General features: G+C 38.7%; 1 protein-coding gene across 2 annotated transcripts in view; it reads right to left on the reverse strand.

The window, feature by feature from the left end:
- Positions 1 to 4,444: 4,444 nt before the first annotated feature.
- The window catches only part of tmem63c (transmembrane protein 63C), a 62,761-nt gene continuing 52,229 nt past the window's right edge, over positions 4,445 to 14,976 (reverse strand). The window contains exons 17-23 of one of the 2 annotated variants that reach the window (XM_084097865.1): positions 14,313 to 14,378; positions 14,056 to 14,218; positions 12,484 to 12,589; positions 11,618 to 11,785; positions 10,330 to 10,445; positions 8,066 to 8,140; positions 4,445 to 7,843 (exon numbers count right to left, since the gene is read on the reverse strand). In XM_084097865.1, coding sequence (XP_083953991.1) covers positions 7,619 to 7,843; positions 8,066 to 8,140; positions 10,330 to 10,445; positions 11,618 to 11,785; positions 12,484 to 12,589; positions 14,056 to 14,218; positions 14,313 to 14,378 — 919 coding nt within the window. In that variant the 3' untranslated portion in view covers positions 4,445 to 7,618. The remainder of the gene's footprint in view (positions 7,844 to 8,065; positions 8,141 to 10,329; positions 10,446 to 11,617; positions 11,786 to 12,483; positions 12,590 to 14,055; positions 14,219 to 14,312; positions 14,379 to 14,976) is intronic. The other variant, XM_084097866.1, reaches the window with a different exon arrangement.

The raw sequence follows: 14,976 nt of genomic DNA on the forward strand, positions 1-14,976 counted from the left end.
ACAAACACAGGTAGCAGTCAAATAGGGAAAACAGAAGCAGTTCTATTCCAAGCATATGGCACAGAGGAGGAGAAAGCAGCGTGTTCTGTTCCCAGGGGTATTCACCTTCTGAAGACTGCCTGCTCAGGAAGGTTGCTTAGGAGACAGAAGGAAAATGTCAAGCTGATTTCTTTTTTTCCTCCTGTGTTGACACTTGTGGCAGATGTATGAAAAATTGCTTTCTCCACCGCTCCCATGAGTGCAGCACATTACTGATGAAACGTACCTGTGCTTGGTCTTATTTTGCTTTCATTTATACAACAAGGACATTTTTTTTTCATTGTATATTGAGAAAGGAGGCATTTTGTAACTATACATTGAAGGGGGAGGATTGGAATCCACTGCTACTTCAATGTATAATGAGTGATTATAATCAAGGTATTAATCAATATTTTTCCTTCTAAATATCACGAGTTGAATGACTTCTCTAGCCTTGTGAGATTTTACTTTGTTATAGAAGTAACCAGTGTGATCACTGAAATGTACTTTTCATGTATTCTCTAATGTCTGTATTTGATATGAATGCAGTAACATTGCTTGCTCATTTAGCCGGCTTCCAGAAATGAAATATGGAAAGATGTTTTGTTTGAAAAAGGTCTTCAACATGTGTCAATACATACATCTGTTTTTCTAGGGTACTCTGACAACTATGGTCACAGGGGTCAATGAAGTCTATAGTTTAAGGGACCATCTCTTTGTTAAAACCTTACTTTCCAGTTAGACTAAAGTGTAGCTCTCCTTGAGAGAAAGAACGCATTATCTTGATGTTTTCAGACGATTTTCCTGTTTATAGTTAGAGCCGGGCCAAATCCAACCTTGGAAATGTCTTAGCCAATCAGAAAGCAAGGACGTAGCTTAGACCTTGGTGAAGGGTATAACTGCTGTGTGTGTGTGTGTGTGTATGGTGAAGGGTATAACTGCTGTGATCTTTGTAACTGTAAGCGGGGCGGCCTACGAACTCACGTGTGAGTCTTGAAGCTGACTTCTGCTGATGAAACTGCAAACTATCTTCAGTAAAACTTTTCTTCAATTTATTATAATTCTGACTCCGGGTCTTCTTTCAAACATCTGGTCCTCTGGTCCTTACCCCCTAACAACATGTCTTAAAATATCTACCACTGTCTATACATTCATGAGTTTAGTGTCAACTTTTCTAAAGTGTTCAACTGTTTAAGAAAACAGATCACATGACCTCCACTATTAGAAATGCCATTGGTACACACTACTCATTTGCATAAAGCTAAGAGCCGTTCACACTGGACCGGAATTTTCAAGTAACCGGAAGATCTTAGTTTTCAATGGAAGTTAAATGACTACAGTTGATAATGGATCAAAGTTTAGCAGAGATTAACGGTAATGCTAGGTGGCAACAATTAGCTTTTGTGCATGAGAATCGACAAGAAACATTTCAGAACGGGAAACATTGTGATTCCTTAGTTAATACATTAATGCTGCTTCATTGTTGCATTATACCTTTCGTATACTTTTATGCCACTTCAAGGTGGTGTTTATGTGCCACATTTTCTGTGTGAAATATAATATTTAGATTCATGTGATGCAACATTTGAACAATAGTGCAAAACCATGACACTAACTATCATTTAAACTGCCAACCGTCCATCTCTCTATAGAAATACACACTCACACACATTAATAATTAGGATGACTTTATGCAGGGCCAGCCCAAACTGCAGTAATTAGTATGCAGACTCACTGCTCTTCACAGCCTGTCATTAGAGAGGTGAGCTGTGGCATATACTCAGCCACATTTGATGCTTCCAACATATTAATCACTTCAAGCATCAGGGAATTCTCTCCCCGCTGAAAGGTAAACATCAGTGTAATTAATCCCAAAAAGCCCTGGCAAAGAAAAGTTGTCCTACTATGTCCACAGTGGATTATTTTAATCGGAACATTTGAACTTTCCCACTAAAATCAGTTAAATAAGTGATTTATCTATCTATCCATCCATCCATGATCAGGTCAGTGTCCTCACATAAGAACATCTCAGCACATGCATACAGACCGGTGGCACAAACAAACATACTAGTATAGAATTATAGAATGTTTTTGTCTCTGGGTTGTTACTTCTGGAAAAATGTTTAGAGATTTAGATGTATCCACATTTTGGCCTTCTGTCAGATATTCCTGCCAGTTCTGCAAAAGAAAGGAAAATAATAGCTGAGACAAAAACCGCTGAATACCCTAAATAAACCAAAGACTGCTTGTGGATCGACATTCACAGTGATTAAATGGGCAAATCAATTAAATGTATCAAAATATCTTCCATTTTTATGGGTTTATTTCATATTTCCACAATCATCTGATGGTGGGACACATGGAATTCCATGTATCTGCACTACTCAAACTATGGAACTTTCCATATAGAAATGGAAACTTTCATAATTGAGATCCTGGAATATACGGTAACTTGATTCCTTTCTAGTAATCTACAGTTGTGGTCTTTGTAACAAGTCTAAAGAACAGATATTTACAGGAGAAGAAATCATGAATTTTAAAAGGCAGTGTAGAAGAAGCTCATTGAATAAGAACATCAGAGTACACATTTTATTTGGCCATATTATGAGTAAGTGCACGTCCTACATTTTGGAAATATTTCTCATGTGCGGCTTCAGTTGTTGTGCTGCTGTGGTGTCCCATAACACTCAGATGGTAATGACATCTAGTGTGCAGGAAAAACATAATTGGCAGTTTTCAAGCATTGACCAGTCAAGTGACCACTGGCTGTCTTCTGGCACGGCAGGAGATTTAATTTAAGGGCCGACATTTCATTTTTAGAGACAAAATCTTAAGAACACTTACAGGAAAATGTTTTGAGACTGCAGCATGGAACAAGAAAAAAAAGAAATCTGAAGAAAAAAAAAAAAAGGAAAAAAACCCTGCTTTCTCATTGCAAAGTTGCCACCAAGATGCAAGGGTATTGTTGTGGAAGGGCTACCTTGGTTCCTAAGGTGTTCTGGGTGGTTTCTAGTTGGTTACTTACAGGCCCAAGTCAAAAGATACCGTCACGTTTATTCATATAGCACTTTATACAATAGATTGCTTTAAAGCAAGCAGCTTTACAATATTAAACATGAAACAATGCTAGTGTCACTTTCAAATTTCTACTATAAATCAGCTCTTCATGTTTTCACTTGCGTCCGATTTTGACGGACTTAACAGAAGAAATGAACGAAGATTTCCACATCAAAGAAGGAGGAGCCACAAAGCACACAAACCTATTATGTAATCGCCATGAACCTGGTAGTTTGAAGGTGTTTACCAGCCAGAGCGAACTACTCCAGAAAGTTCGCTTCAGCAAGCTGTTGCGAACTCTCCAAACGAACTTCGTATTGGCCTGATTTTGCTCGAAATGCCATCACACCAGTTTGCTCGATTTTGCTTTAAGTATATTGGGGCCCTTAGGGTTAGGAATTTTTTAATAAAAAATAAAGACACAACTTGACAGCATTGATTTTTTGTAAATTTAGTTGTATACCCTTAAGAGCTGTGTTGCAGCAATTTAACAAGGTGCAGCAATTTACTTTGTCATAAGCACCCCATCACATGACAGTGGCACCTCAAGCCACATTTCATAAACCGAGGGTACATTTACACGACAACTATGTGCTAAAAACGTAAACGTTTTTCCTTTCCATTTTCCGTGCACACGGCTCCACAAAAACGACTAAAAACGCTGTTTTATTCATGCCAGGCCAGTAGTTGGCGAAAACACTCCGTGCCTTTAGACTGAACATGTAATATGCATGCGCATGTTGTCACCATTTTCACAAATTCCCCTTTTTGTAGTTTACACAGGGAAGATAACGATCAAGCGTAGCTTCAGTTCTGGCAGGTCACGTTAGTCAAGCTCGCATCAGCTGACTCTCAGCTGATCCACGTCTACTTATAGGAATACGACGCCTATCACCGTATACATATATAAGCTCCTTCAGTATTATCAGCAGCTATCGCGTTTCTCAGGAGCTAATTACCCTCCTCCATCCCCAGCTCCTCCTCTCGTCAGTCAGGGTTTGGCATTCTGATTCCCCTTGAATCAGAATAAATTCTCAAATTATGTTGTACTTTAAAATCTTGAATTAATGATATCTGCAATACATTCATGTTGGTTCTGTTCTGTTTACCCTAAGGGGGGTTATCGCTGCTCTCCCTGCTCTTATCCATGCTAGACTGCATGGATGTGCAGGGAGTTCTTGCCCAGAACAGGACCATACTGCCAATGCAAACTGTATGCTAATCGTCAATTGTATTTGACGATAGTGGTCCTGACAGAAATATAGTTTTCAAAAACTTGCACTTTGAAACCATTTTCAAAAGTTGAGTTTTCAGGCAGTCAAAGCGCCATTGTCCTGTAAATGAACAGCCAAAGCACATAAAAAGTTTTACGATTTTAGTTGAAAATGGCGTCGTGTAAACGGCCCCAAACACTGAATAACACAGTAGTACACATCAACAGCTTGAGAATACAAACAGAAAAGTAAATATCAAAAAGTATCTCACAATAGCAGTTTGTCAGGTAGATATTGAAGACATTGACGTAAGAGTGTTTGCATATGTTTGAGTATTATTTACCTGTTTTTATAGATACTGTGATTGACCATACCAATGAAAATTGGTATGAATTAGATGCGATTGGGATGCAATGGTTTTGAGTTGCTGTTAAACAGTATGGCCAGAAACATACTTTTACACAAGTACACAGACAAATATTTGGTCAGCGCATTTGCCCTATTGAATATGCTTAGCGTGCTAACAATGAACATGTAAAACCGCTTACAAAATGTAACTTGCTCAACAAGATTCTCTTCAAACTGTTGCTCTGCCATCAAAGTAATGGGCACGAAGGCAACATTTTTGCAACAAAAAATGTTTTACAACATTTAGCCTATTCATAGAGGTATTTAGAACGCCAAGAACGCAATGGATTTTAGCGTTGTTATCAGTAGTGCTCTGACACATTTCCAGAAATCACTTAGCTGCTTAGCAAGAATCATTTGCATACTTGCAAAGAGTATGTTTCAGGGCAAAGTCAGTTTTACACGTTAGGAATCTCTAGTGAGTCATTGGTGGAATGCACTTTAGAATTTAGCTCCTTTGTCTTATCTTGCTCTGTAGTCCATGCAGCATATTGCAGGTCATGCTGGATTGTCAGACATAACATGTTTTTTTCTATTTTCTTCCTAAGATCTGTTTCTTCAAGGCACAGCAAGAGAGCACGGTACAAATCACAACTCATTTACATTCAGCTTGGCAAGAAAACCCTCCACCCACCCCTTCCCTTCCAGTCCTAGAACCACTAGCAGCAAAGACCAAGAATACAAAATTTACTAAGAAAATTGGTGTTACAGAAGCCAGAGCAACGCTAGACGAATCTAAAGAGAGCTGCAGGCTGGTTTGAGTGTGTGACAGAGTAGAAGAACATGCAGTTGGAGACTATGATTTGAGTAGCAGGATCAACCAATGTGCCATTTTCAGTTTGTGTTTTCATAAATGATTTTACCCTAAAAATATTTGATAACCTTTAAAGAAATGTTCTGATTTTAATACGTTAAGCTCCATTGATAATTGAACTTTAACTTGTCCGCCAGTTTGTAAAAAAAAAAAATCAAAACCAAAAATTAGTTTACAGCAGTGCACTTACTATAAAAGACTGTGGTATAAGCTTGGCACCAGAATACATGTTAAAATACACATGGTTTCAAATGTATAGCCACAAAATGTAATATATGTTATCATGAAACTATTGTGACAAAATAGCTTACCTTGTTTGAGCAAATTGTTCAACTGTCATGACCATGTAAATGTATTTACAGCTCAAATAACACAATTTAGGGCTCCAGACTGTGAATAAAATGCGCAACAATCATTTAAAATTAAACGCCCTTTTCCCGCTCGAAAGCAGTTTCGTCAGACATGTCTGGTTGGAATGCGCGCCAATGTTTCATGCACGTGACGGAACACAGAGCGTGATGTCTGTTTTGCGGCTAAATTACTCTTGTGAACCGATTCTTTCTTTGAAAAAGATTCACGAAAAAGCCACGATTTAGCTGTTTAAATCAGACTCGGTCAGGAAATTGTTCAGGGCTGCGTTTTCCAAAAACATCGTGGAGACCATTGCCACTCTCTCACTGAATGTAATTTTTTGTATGTTTACACAATGGAGTGTGTTTTTATGGCAAAAACAGAGTGACAACAACTGAAACGAATTTTTACTATAAAAAAATCAGTTTATAACTTAAATCGTTATAATCTGTAGGCCTATACTATTTTCCTCACTGCATGCAGTAGTATGTTTGTATGTAGTAATATTGCAATAGTGGCAATATTAAATCTCAAAAATGATATGAACTCAATGACTGAACAATCATCTTTATCTAGCGATTCTAAAGACAATGTTTAATTGTTTCGGAGCCAGTGGCTCTCTCATCATATATTTTGTCTGGAGCTCTAATATTAGTGATTTTTTTTTAGCTTCACAATGCTTTAAACCCTCTGTATTGCTCTATAGACTTTAATTATAAGTGCATTACTGTAGAAATTAGGAGTCAAAATTATGCTGCCGAGAGCTTAAGTCTTTTCAACCATTGATTTAACAGATCTTCTTTTTTGTTTATCTTTTTTTCCTACAAATTGATTGTTTTGCACATTTTTCAGTTCATTATGCAAGTCTGCTAAATAAGACTGCATATTAGTCAGTAAAAAGCTTCACTTTCTAATGTCCTCTCACATCTTCTCCTTAGACCAAATTACTGATTGAACAGCACAGAAATAAAATAGAAATTATGCAATGAGTGTCTCTGACTTTGAAATATAAATGTAGTGCCAATTGACTGCAGTATGTACAACACAACTGCTGTTGTCACTGAAAAACAAACAATAACTGGGAGCGATTGACTCGCACACTGCAAAAAAAGGTTGAGGGTGTTAATAACAGTAATAATAATCTACTAATAGAAAACACATGAAAACAGCCTCTCAGCATAATGTTGCACAATTATGTACCATTGCTAAAATACAAGTACTGAATAAAAATAACAATAGTAAGCACACACTGTAACAACAGCAAAAGAAGTATTAAGCAAATCGGATTTGCAGATCTGGAGCATTGCCTAAACTCTTTAAAGCTATACGATGTGACTATGCATAAAAAAGTACATCAAAAAAATCAGTCAAAATGCAATGTTCCAAGCTTCAGTCAACCAAACCGCCAGACACCCATTAACATCATTAGAGTGAAAAGAAAAATAGAAGAAAGTAGAAAGCATAGTCTGAGCAAGAGAAGTGGACTGGTCTCATTTTTTGACAGATCTTTGCTTTTATCCACTTCAGATATTTCTTTGAAAGCTCAAGTCCTCAGAACTAAAACCACCATGTCAGTGAATCCCCAACAAGCTTTTAAAGCAGTTTGCTTGGATAGATGCAATTTGTTGTCTTTTACACTTAAAGGGAGGTTCTAGAGGAAAAATTTTGCAGCATAGTGCCTCTTTATCAGCCACTAGCTAAGATGCGGCATGGGCCTCGAGCGTTAGTTAGGGAATGGGAATGTTGGGCAGGTTGGTCACTGGAAACCCACAGGACTGTCCATGAGCGGGCACGGGCAACTGGGATCTGTGTCATCCTTGAGTTCAGTCTCCAAAGTTTCCTCCAGATCCTTTTCCTCCACTCCTTCAGCATCACCCACTGAACTCTGGCTGTTCCTCATGGTGCCGTAGCTCTGGTGGGCCGGAGAGGGCATGGGAGTCAGGCCCAGCTCTGGCTCCAGCAGGACAGAGGCTATAAAAAGCTGAGGAGGGAAAGAATGAGAGGTGAGTAGGTGGAAAGCAAGAGTGCCATTATTTTAAGAGCTTCTTTTTTATGTTTATGCAACATGCTACATGTGAAGTGCCTTTGACATGGTGAGTGGAAGCCTTAGAGGAGATGAGTGGAAAGAGAGAAATTAATTTCATAAGAGGGACTTGAAATGAGTGTGATGAATTAAATGAGCTGTGACGGGATAAGCAGGTACATTAGCTGTGGTTGTGGTGGAAACAGTGCTTCTCTCCGCATCACTGAAGCCTTCTTCTGTCGTCTGATCGGACATCTGAAACAAATCAGGATAGCAATCACTTTTTACTGCCTGAAGATATTATTCTGCTAAAAGCATCTTTAAGAGCTTATTCTCAAAGCCTATCTTGTGTTGACAAATGCATCTAGTTGTAAAGGTCACAAGCATAAACGTTACTGTTTTCCAACCATAACTGTCAATATAGACTATATGGACAAAAGTTCTGGGACACCTGACCATTACACCAACAGGGACTGTAATTACATCACATTCTAAGTACATAAACATTAATATGGAGTTGATCCCCTTTTTGCAACTATAACAACTCTTCTAGGAAGGCTTTCCAAAAGATTTTGGAGTGTTTCTGTGTGAATCTTTGCCCATTCATCCAGTAGACCATTTGTGAGGTCAGGATCTGACAAGACATGGCTCGGAATTTCTGTTCCAGTTCATCCAAAAGATGGGGTTGAGGTCAGGAATCTGTGTGGGCCAGTCTAGTTCTTTCACACCAAACTCATCCAACCATATATTCATGGACCAAACAGAGAAGCGGGATTCATCACTCCACATAACACGTTTCCACTGCTCCAAAGTCCAGTGGCGGTGTGCTTCACACCACACCATCCGACGCTTGGCATTGCACTTGGTGATGTGAGGCTTGCATGCAGCGGCTCGGTCATGAAAACCCATTCCATGAAACTCCCGCTGCAGTTTTTGTGCCAGTATTAATGCCGGTGGAAGTTTGGAGCTCGACTTTTACGATGCGCCTCAGCACTCAGTGACCACGCTCTTTGACGACTTCCGCTTTGTGGCTGAGTTGCTGCTGTTCCTAAATGCTTCCCATTTCCAATAATACAATTTTACAGTTGACCTTGGAATATCTAGCAGTTATGAAAACTCACAGACTGACTTATTGCAAAGGTGGCATCCTATCACAGTACCAATCTTGAATTAACTGAGCTCTTTAGAACAATCAGTTTTTTTCACAAATGTTTGTAAAGCAGAATGTATGGCTAGGTGCCTGATTTTATACACCTGTGGCGATGGGTCTGATTGGAACACCTGAAATCAATAATTAAGAGGTGTGTCCCAATACTTTTTTTCATTTTTAGTTTGTGCACTCCCTGGGACTCAAACCCATGACCTGGGTGATATCTGCCCCATTAAATTTGCAACAGGGCAGTTTTTTCTAAACTTAAAATTGCCCCTTTTCAACGGAACTGAATTGACACGGAACTGACTTTAGCTGAACAATGACACTATTTTATTTTAGAGCTGCTGTACAGCCGAAACTAGCCGCGTTTCCACCTCAGTAACTTTCCCCAGGAACTAGGAACTTTGGGGTGGTGGTACTCTGTGTGTTTCGACCACAGGAACCAGGGTCTAAATGAAGTTCCAGGTAAAAATTTCCCGAGGTAGTACTTTTTCAAAGTTCAGGAACTTTCGGGGGTGGGACTTGGGCCCTAAACATGCTGATTGGTTGAGTTCATGCCGCATTTTGATTGGTTGACTCCACGCAGCATTTCATTTCAATCACCATTTTTATAAATCTGTTGCGGTACGAGCAGTCCTGCGTCACCGGACTAATTCGCCTAATCTTTACGGTACTTTAGACCGTGGTGGAAACGCAGAAAGCAACGGGTCTGGGGGAAAAAAGTTCCGGGGACAAATTGTTCCGGGTAATTTCGGTGGAAACACGGCTTCTGTTGAATAATTTTCCTGTTATCACTGTAAAGCTGCTTTGAAACAAGCTGCGCTATATAGATTTAGGTGACTTGACTTGACTTACTAAATGGTCATTTAGGAATGAAGCACGTGACGTCTTTATGAATGAGTCATTGAGTCATTCAGTCAATCGATTCTTTTAAAAATGGCAATTCATTCAGTAAGGAAACACCACTTTATGCTGCTCGGAGATGCACAACGGTAATGCAGTGGCAATATTGTGTCTAAAATGTAAGTAACTTAATATTAACTTCCAAAAAAATTAATTAATTAATTAAAATACATTTTTAATCAAAAAATAATTTTTGCATTTAAGTCTTTTTGCATTTAATAATTTTGGGGGGAAATGTGCAAAAATATAATAGCTTATTCTTTTTCTGATGATTTTGCCTGAATTATAACCTTGATGTTCACTCATTAACTTATGACCATTACTATTTTACAAGCATATGCATCATGTTTCTACAAAACATCAAGATCAAGTTTTTTACATGGCTGACCTGATAGCTTGTTGATCTGTCATGTCGTAGTTTTTTCAAACAAAAGCCAAAGCAGGAGAAGACAATACAGCACAGGAGAGTTATGAAGGTGAACAGAGTGATGGGCTGCATTGGACCTGCACAAGAGATAAAACAGGAGGTAATGCTTTAATATGGAACAGAGCTGGAGACATGATTTTGTGGTCTTGGTCTTAAGATCTCTCAAAACCACATACAGTAAACATGGCTTTGGTCTGGGTCTGGGTCTCATTACTAGTCTCTTGGTTTGGGTCTGGTTCAGGAAATGTAGTTAATAATATCCTTTGACAAAACCACAGTCTTGCCTGCAATTTCCAAAAAACTGAATTTACCTCAGGCAAAGGTCAGTAAAGTGTCTTAACCATTAAAAAGAATTTGCAAGGATTGTCATGTTCTAATTGGCTACTGTCAAAGTGGCTCAGCATTTGAAATTAATGCTTTAAAAAATTCAACATTTTCTCCACTTCAGTTTATTGAAATGGACAGTCTGGTTCTTGGTCTGAGTATTGGGGATTATATCTAGGCCTTGAGTGGTCTAGTCTTGATCTGAGTTGGGGTCTGGTATTGGTCTGGGTCTTGGAGTGTCTGGTCTTGACTCAAAGTGAACACATGTTCTACAGTGACAGATAAACACACCCTAATGTCAGATCATTCAGGTTTCCATTTTAAGTTACACAGTTATTATAGCAATACTTCTTTTTTTTTAACTTAAGACAGTATTGTATTTGACAGATTTGTTTTTTTTTAATGTGGTTTGGTTCTATTTAAAATAATAATAATGCAAGTATGTTAATGCAATAATGCATTGTGTTAATGCAATGTGACACAATCACAGCTGATCAGAACATATTTAGTTTAGTACACATTTATGTGGAACATTGTGGACCAATTTGGGAGGGGCAACCCAGTTCCAATGTGACAGAAATTGAAACCAAAAGCGAATGACAAAATGTCCTGTTGCTCATTGATTGCCACAGCCATTGTACATAATTAAAGATACTGTATGTAATACTAATTCTGATTTATCTTCCAAATACCTAGTGTTCTTGGTAATACCCCAGACTATACAGTATGATAAAAATTGTCCATAAACCCAGGAAAACTGCAACTGACCTTGATAGACAGCAGTCACCTGGCACTTTTATAGTTTTATAGAAAACAACAGCTTTCACATTTTGATAGCTGTTTTGTAAAAATATTGTTGGATTCAATATCCACTTCCAAAATCTGAGGGGGTACAACTGGGAATTTCGTTTCTGTGTGAACCTACCCAGTCTGAGCACAGAGAAGAACAGCAACCAGAACATGCAGAGAATGGGCGCCACCACCACTTGACTGATGGCGGCCGAATGGATCCGCTGGCTGAGCTTTGTGGGTATATAGGCGTAGTAGATATTATACCGATCTACCATATGCTTCAGCACAAGGTAAAGCAAACCTGCAAAATGAATAGAGCTGGAGTTATCAAATAAACTTTGATCTTTCTAACTTACATTGTCATTTTTAAAAGCACTTTCAGATGATCCAGCAGCAATGCTCTGTAGGTAAAGTCATCTTATAAGAAGTTTTCCTGTCCTTTTATGCTACTGAACATAATATTTATACATTTACCTGTTTACATAGACCACATGTGAGTGCAAGTTGCCAAATTAATTAAGAACTAAGTGAAAAATCATGATGATGGATGTCAGCGAATAGTAAATAAACAGTCATGGTGTGTATTGGTGGCAGAACAGGCGTGGAGTGGGCGTCTGGATCTCGGCTAGACGGGTCGGAGCGTCTGGAAGACTACAGCGGGTTCGCACCTAGCGGCCATGTCACACCGCGATACTGAGATGCTGTTGGAGATACGGCTCAGACGCCCACACAGACTGAGGACGGGAACGAGGTATTAGAACATGCACAGAGGTGGAAATGAAGAGTGACGGAAAGAAAAAAGAGCTGTGGGTAAAAAGGAACAGAGAGAATGAGAGGAAGAGAAAAATATGAAATAAATGGTGCAGTGATGCAGAGATTACAGACAAATGGATTCGAGTGCAAATTAGGAGGAAAGTGGAATAAGGGAGGGGAACAAGAAATCCTAAAAGAACAGTCTGCTTGTTGAAAAATAAAAACCCTAAAATTACGCAGACTCACCAAAAGGTACAATGATGGGGCAAGTGATGCTGTAGGTCATACTGACTGAAAATATGCACATGGTCCAGGCATACTCAAGACCGAACTGAAACTCATAGGCCTGACTCTGAGGGTGAGAATGGAGAAATAGGTTGTTAGTGTATTTTAATGCCATTTAATGTTAAGTTTCGGTGATTGACAGTCACTAAGAACAGCCGCTGTATGGAAAAGAGTTGTGTAAAGATTCTTTAGATTCTCCTTTAGTGTTACACAGTAAAAATAACAGTGAATGCATTTGGAACGACATGAATGTGAATAAATGATCAAAAAGTATTCTTTTTATAGCAGAACTTTTCCATTAGGGGCAACGTTTTCCCCCAAAATTACCTGGAGAAATTTGTCCCAGGAATTTTTTCCCCTCAGACCTGTTGTGGTCTGCATTTCCATTGCGGCCTAAAGTACTGTGAAGATTAGGCTAAATAGTTGGGTGACGTAGGACTGGGCGCGACTTTCCAGTTCCCGCTGGATTTCGTCCTCCACATATAAGCCTTAATAAAGCCTGAACTTCATCGTTGGTCCACCGGTCGTATTTTTTAAACTCCATTGTCGATTTGAATAGCCAGCAACTATTACTGCACAGACCGCAATAGCCTTTTAAAAATGGTGGTTGAAATAAAATGCTGCGTGGAGTCAACCAATCAGCATGTTCAGCGCCCAAGTCCCACCCCCGAAAGTTCCTGAACTTATAAAAAAGTACTACCTCGCGAGCAGGGACTTTCTGAGAGGGAAATCTTTACCCGGAACTTCATTTAGACCCTGGTTCCTGTGGTCGAATACCACCCCAAAGTTCCTAGTTCCTGGGGAAAGTTCCTGCGGTGGAAACGTGCCTACTTATCAGTATAACTTTATTTCTGTCAGGACCACTATTGTCAAATACGATTGACAGTTATTATACAGTTTGGATTGGCGGTATGGTTCTGTTCTGGGCAAGAACTCCCTGCGGATCCATGCAGTCTAGCATGGATAAGAGCAGGGAGAACAGCAGGAACCCCCATTAGAGTAAACAGAACAGAACCAACGTAAATGTATTGCAGATATCATTAAATAATAAAGATTTAAATTTACAACATAATTGAGAATTTAGTCTAATTCAAAGGGGAATCAGAATGCCAAATCTATTTCCATTATCACAGGAATAAATAATATTTTAAAATATATTAAAATAGAAACCAGTCTTTTTTAATTGAAGTAGTTTTTCATTATATCATTGTCACGCTTCCCTGTGTCTCTGTGTTCCTGGACTTTTATTTTGATGTTATTTTGTCTTGTATTGCCTGTGTGTCAGTTCCTGTGTGCTTAGTTCCTGTTTCCTTAGTTTCCACAGTTATTCATTGATTAGTGTCTCACCTGTTTCTCATTATCTTGTGTATTTAAACCTTCAGTTGTGCTGGTATGTATCTTTATAAGGTTCCTGGTGTTTATTAAATATTTACATCATTCAGCTGCATCAAGCATCTTTGTCAGGATTATCAAGTCAAGCCAGTCCATGACAAGTATTGTTTTTACTTGTTTTCACTGTACAGGTTCACTCACTCTTTTAACGTGGATGCGCTCAGCTTTAGATTTGGCAAAGCAAAGGCGAAGAGAGTACACCAGTAGAGCAGGAATACGCAAAAGCTCCATGGCCGTTCCGATCAGACTGGACGTGATCACGTAGTTCAAAAAAAAAGCTCCGTTATCAGGCAAAAACACACACCTGAGTGGACAAAACAAAGTGGGTCTCATCAAATTATGCATGTTCTACATAAATTAACCAACAGCTGTAGATTTAGGGAACAGTAAGAACTTACTGAAACTTTACATCCGTTTCATCCAGGAAGTGGATGTCAAAAAGCCACCTGAAGAACAAATCCAAGCTGGGGAGCAGACAAGAGAATACTGTATATAATATATAATCCTGAACATTATATGGACACTTTAAACTGTGAATGTCTCAGCCTTTTGTTTAGTTCATTTTAACCAACTGGTCTAAAGGTGATTTTTAGTGGATGTGTGATGTCAGTTTAACCTTAAGGTGTCCTAGAGTAACCACCGGTGTAGTTTATCACATTAAGGGATAGTTCACCAAAAAATTTAAATTCTGTCATTAATTACTCACCATCATATTGTTCCAAACCCATAAGACATTCCTTTGGAACACAAATGAAGATCTTTTTAATGAAATCTGAGAGCTTTATCCCTCCACTGACAGCCTACGCAACTACCATTTTCAAGGCCCAGAAAGGTAGTAAAAACATTATTAAAGTAATCCATGTGACTCCAGTGATTTAACCTCAATTTTATGAAGCGATGCGAGTGCTTTGTTTGTGCAAAAAAAACATAATTTACCACTTTATTTACAAAACATGAATCTCCAATATGCGTTCACACAACAACATCAACAACGTGGTGTTCTCGTGAATGCATGTTGAAGATTCATATTTTGTAAATAAAGTGGTAAATCTATAATAATTA

The sequence above is a fragment of the Abramis brama genome, assembly GCF_963993115.1.
Source record: "Abramis brama genome assembly, chromosome: 21".
Taxonomy (NCBI): Eukaryota; Metazoa; Chordata; class Actinopteri; order Cypriniformes; family Leuciscidae; genus Abramis; species Abramis brama.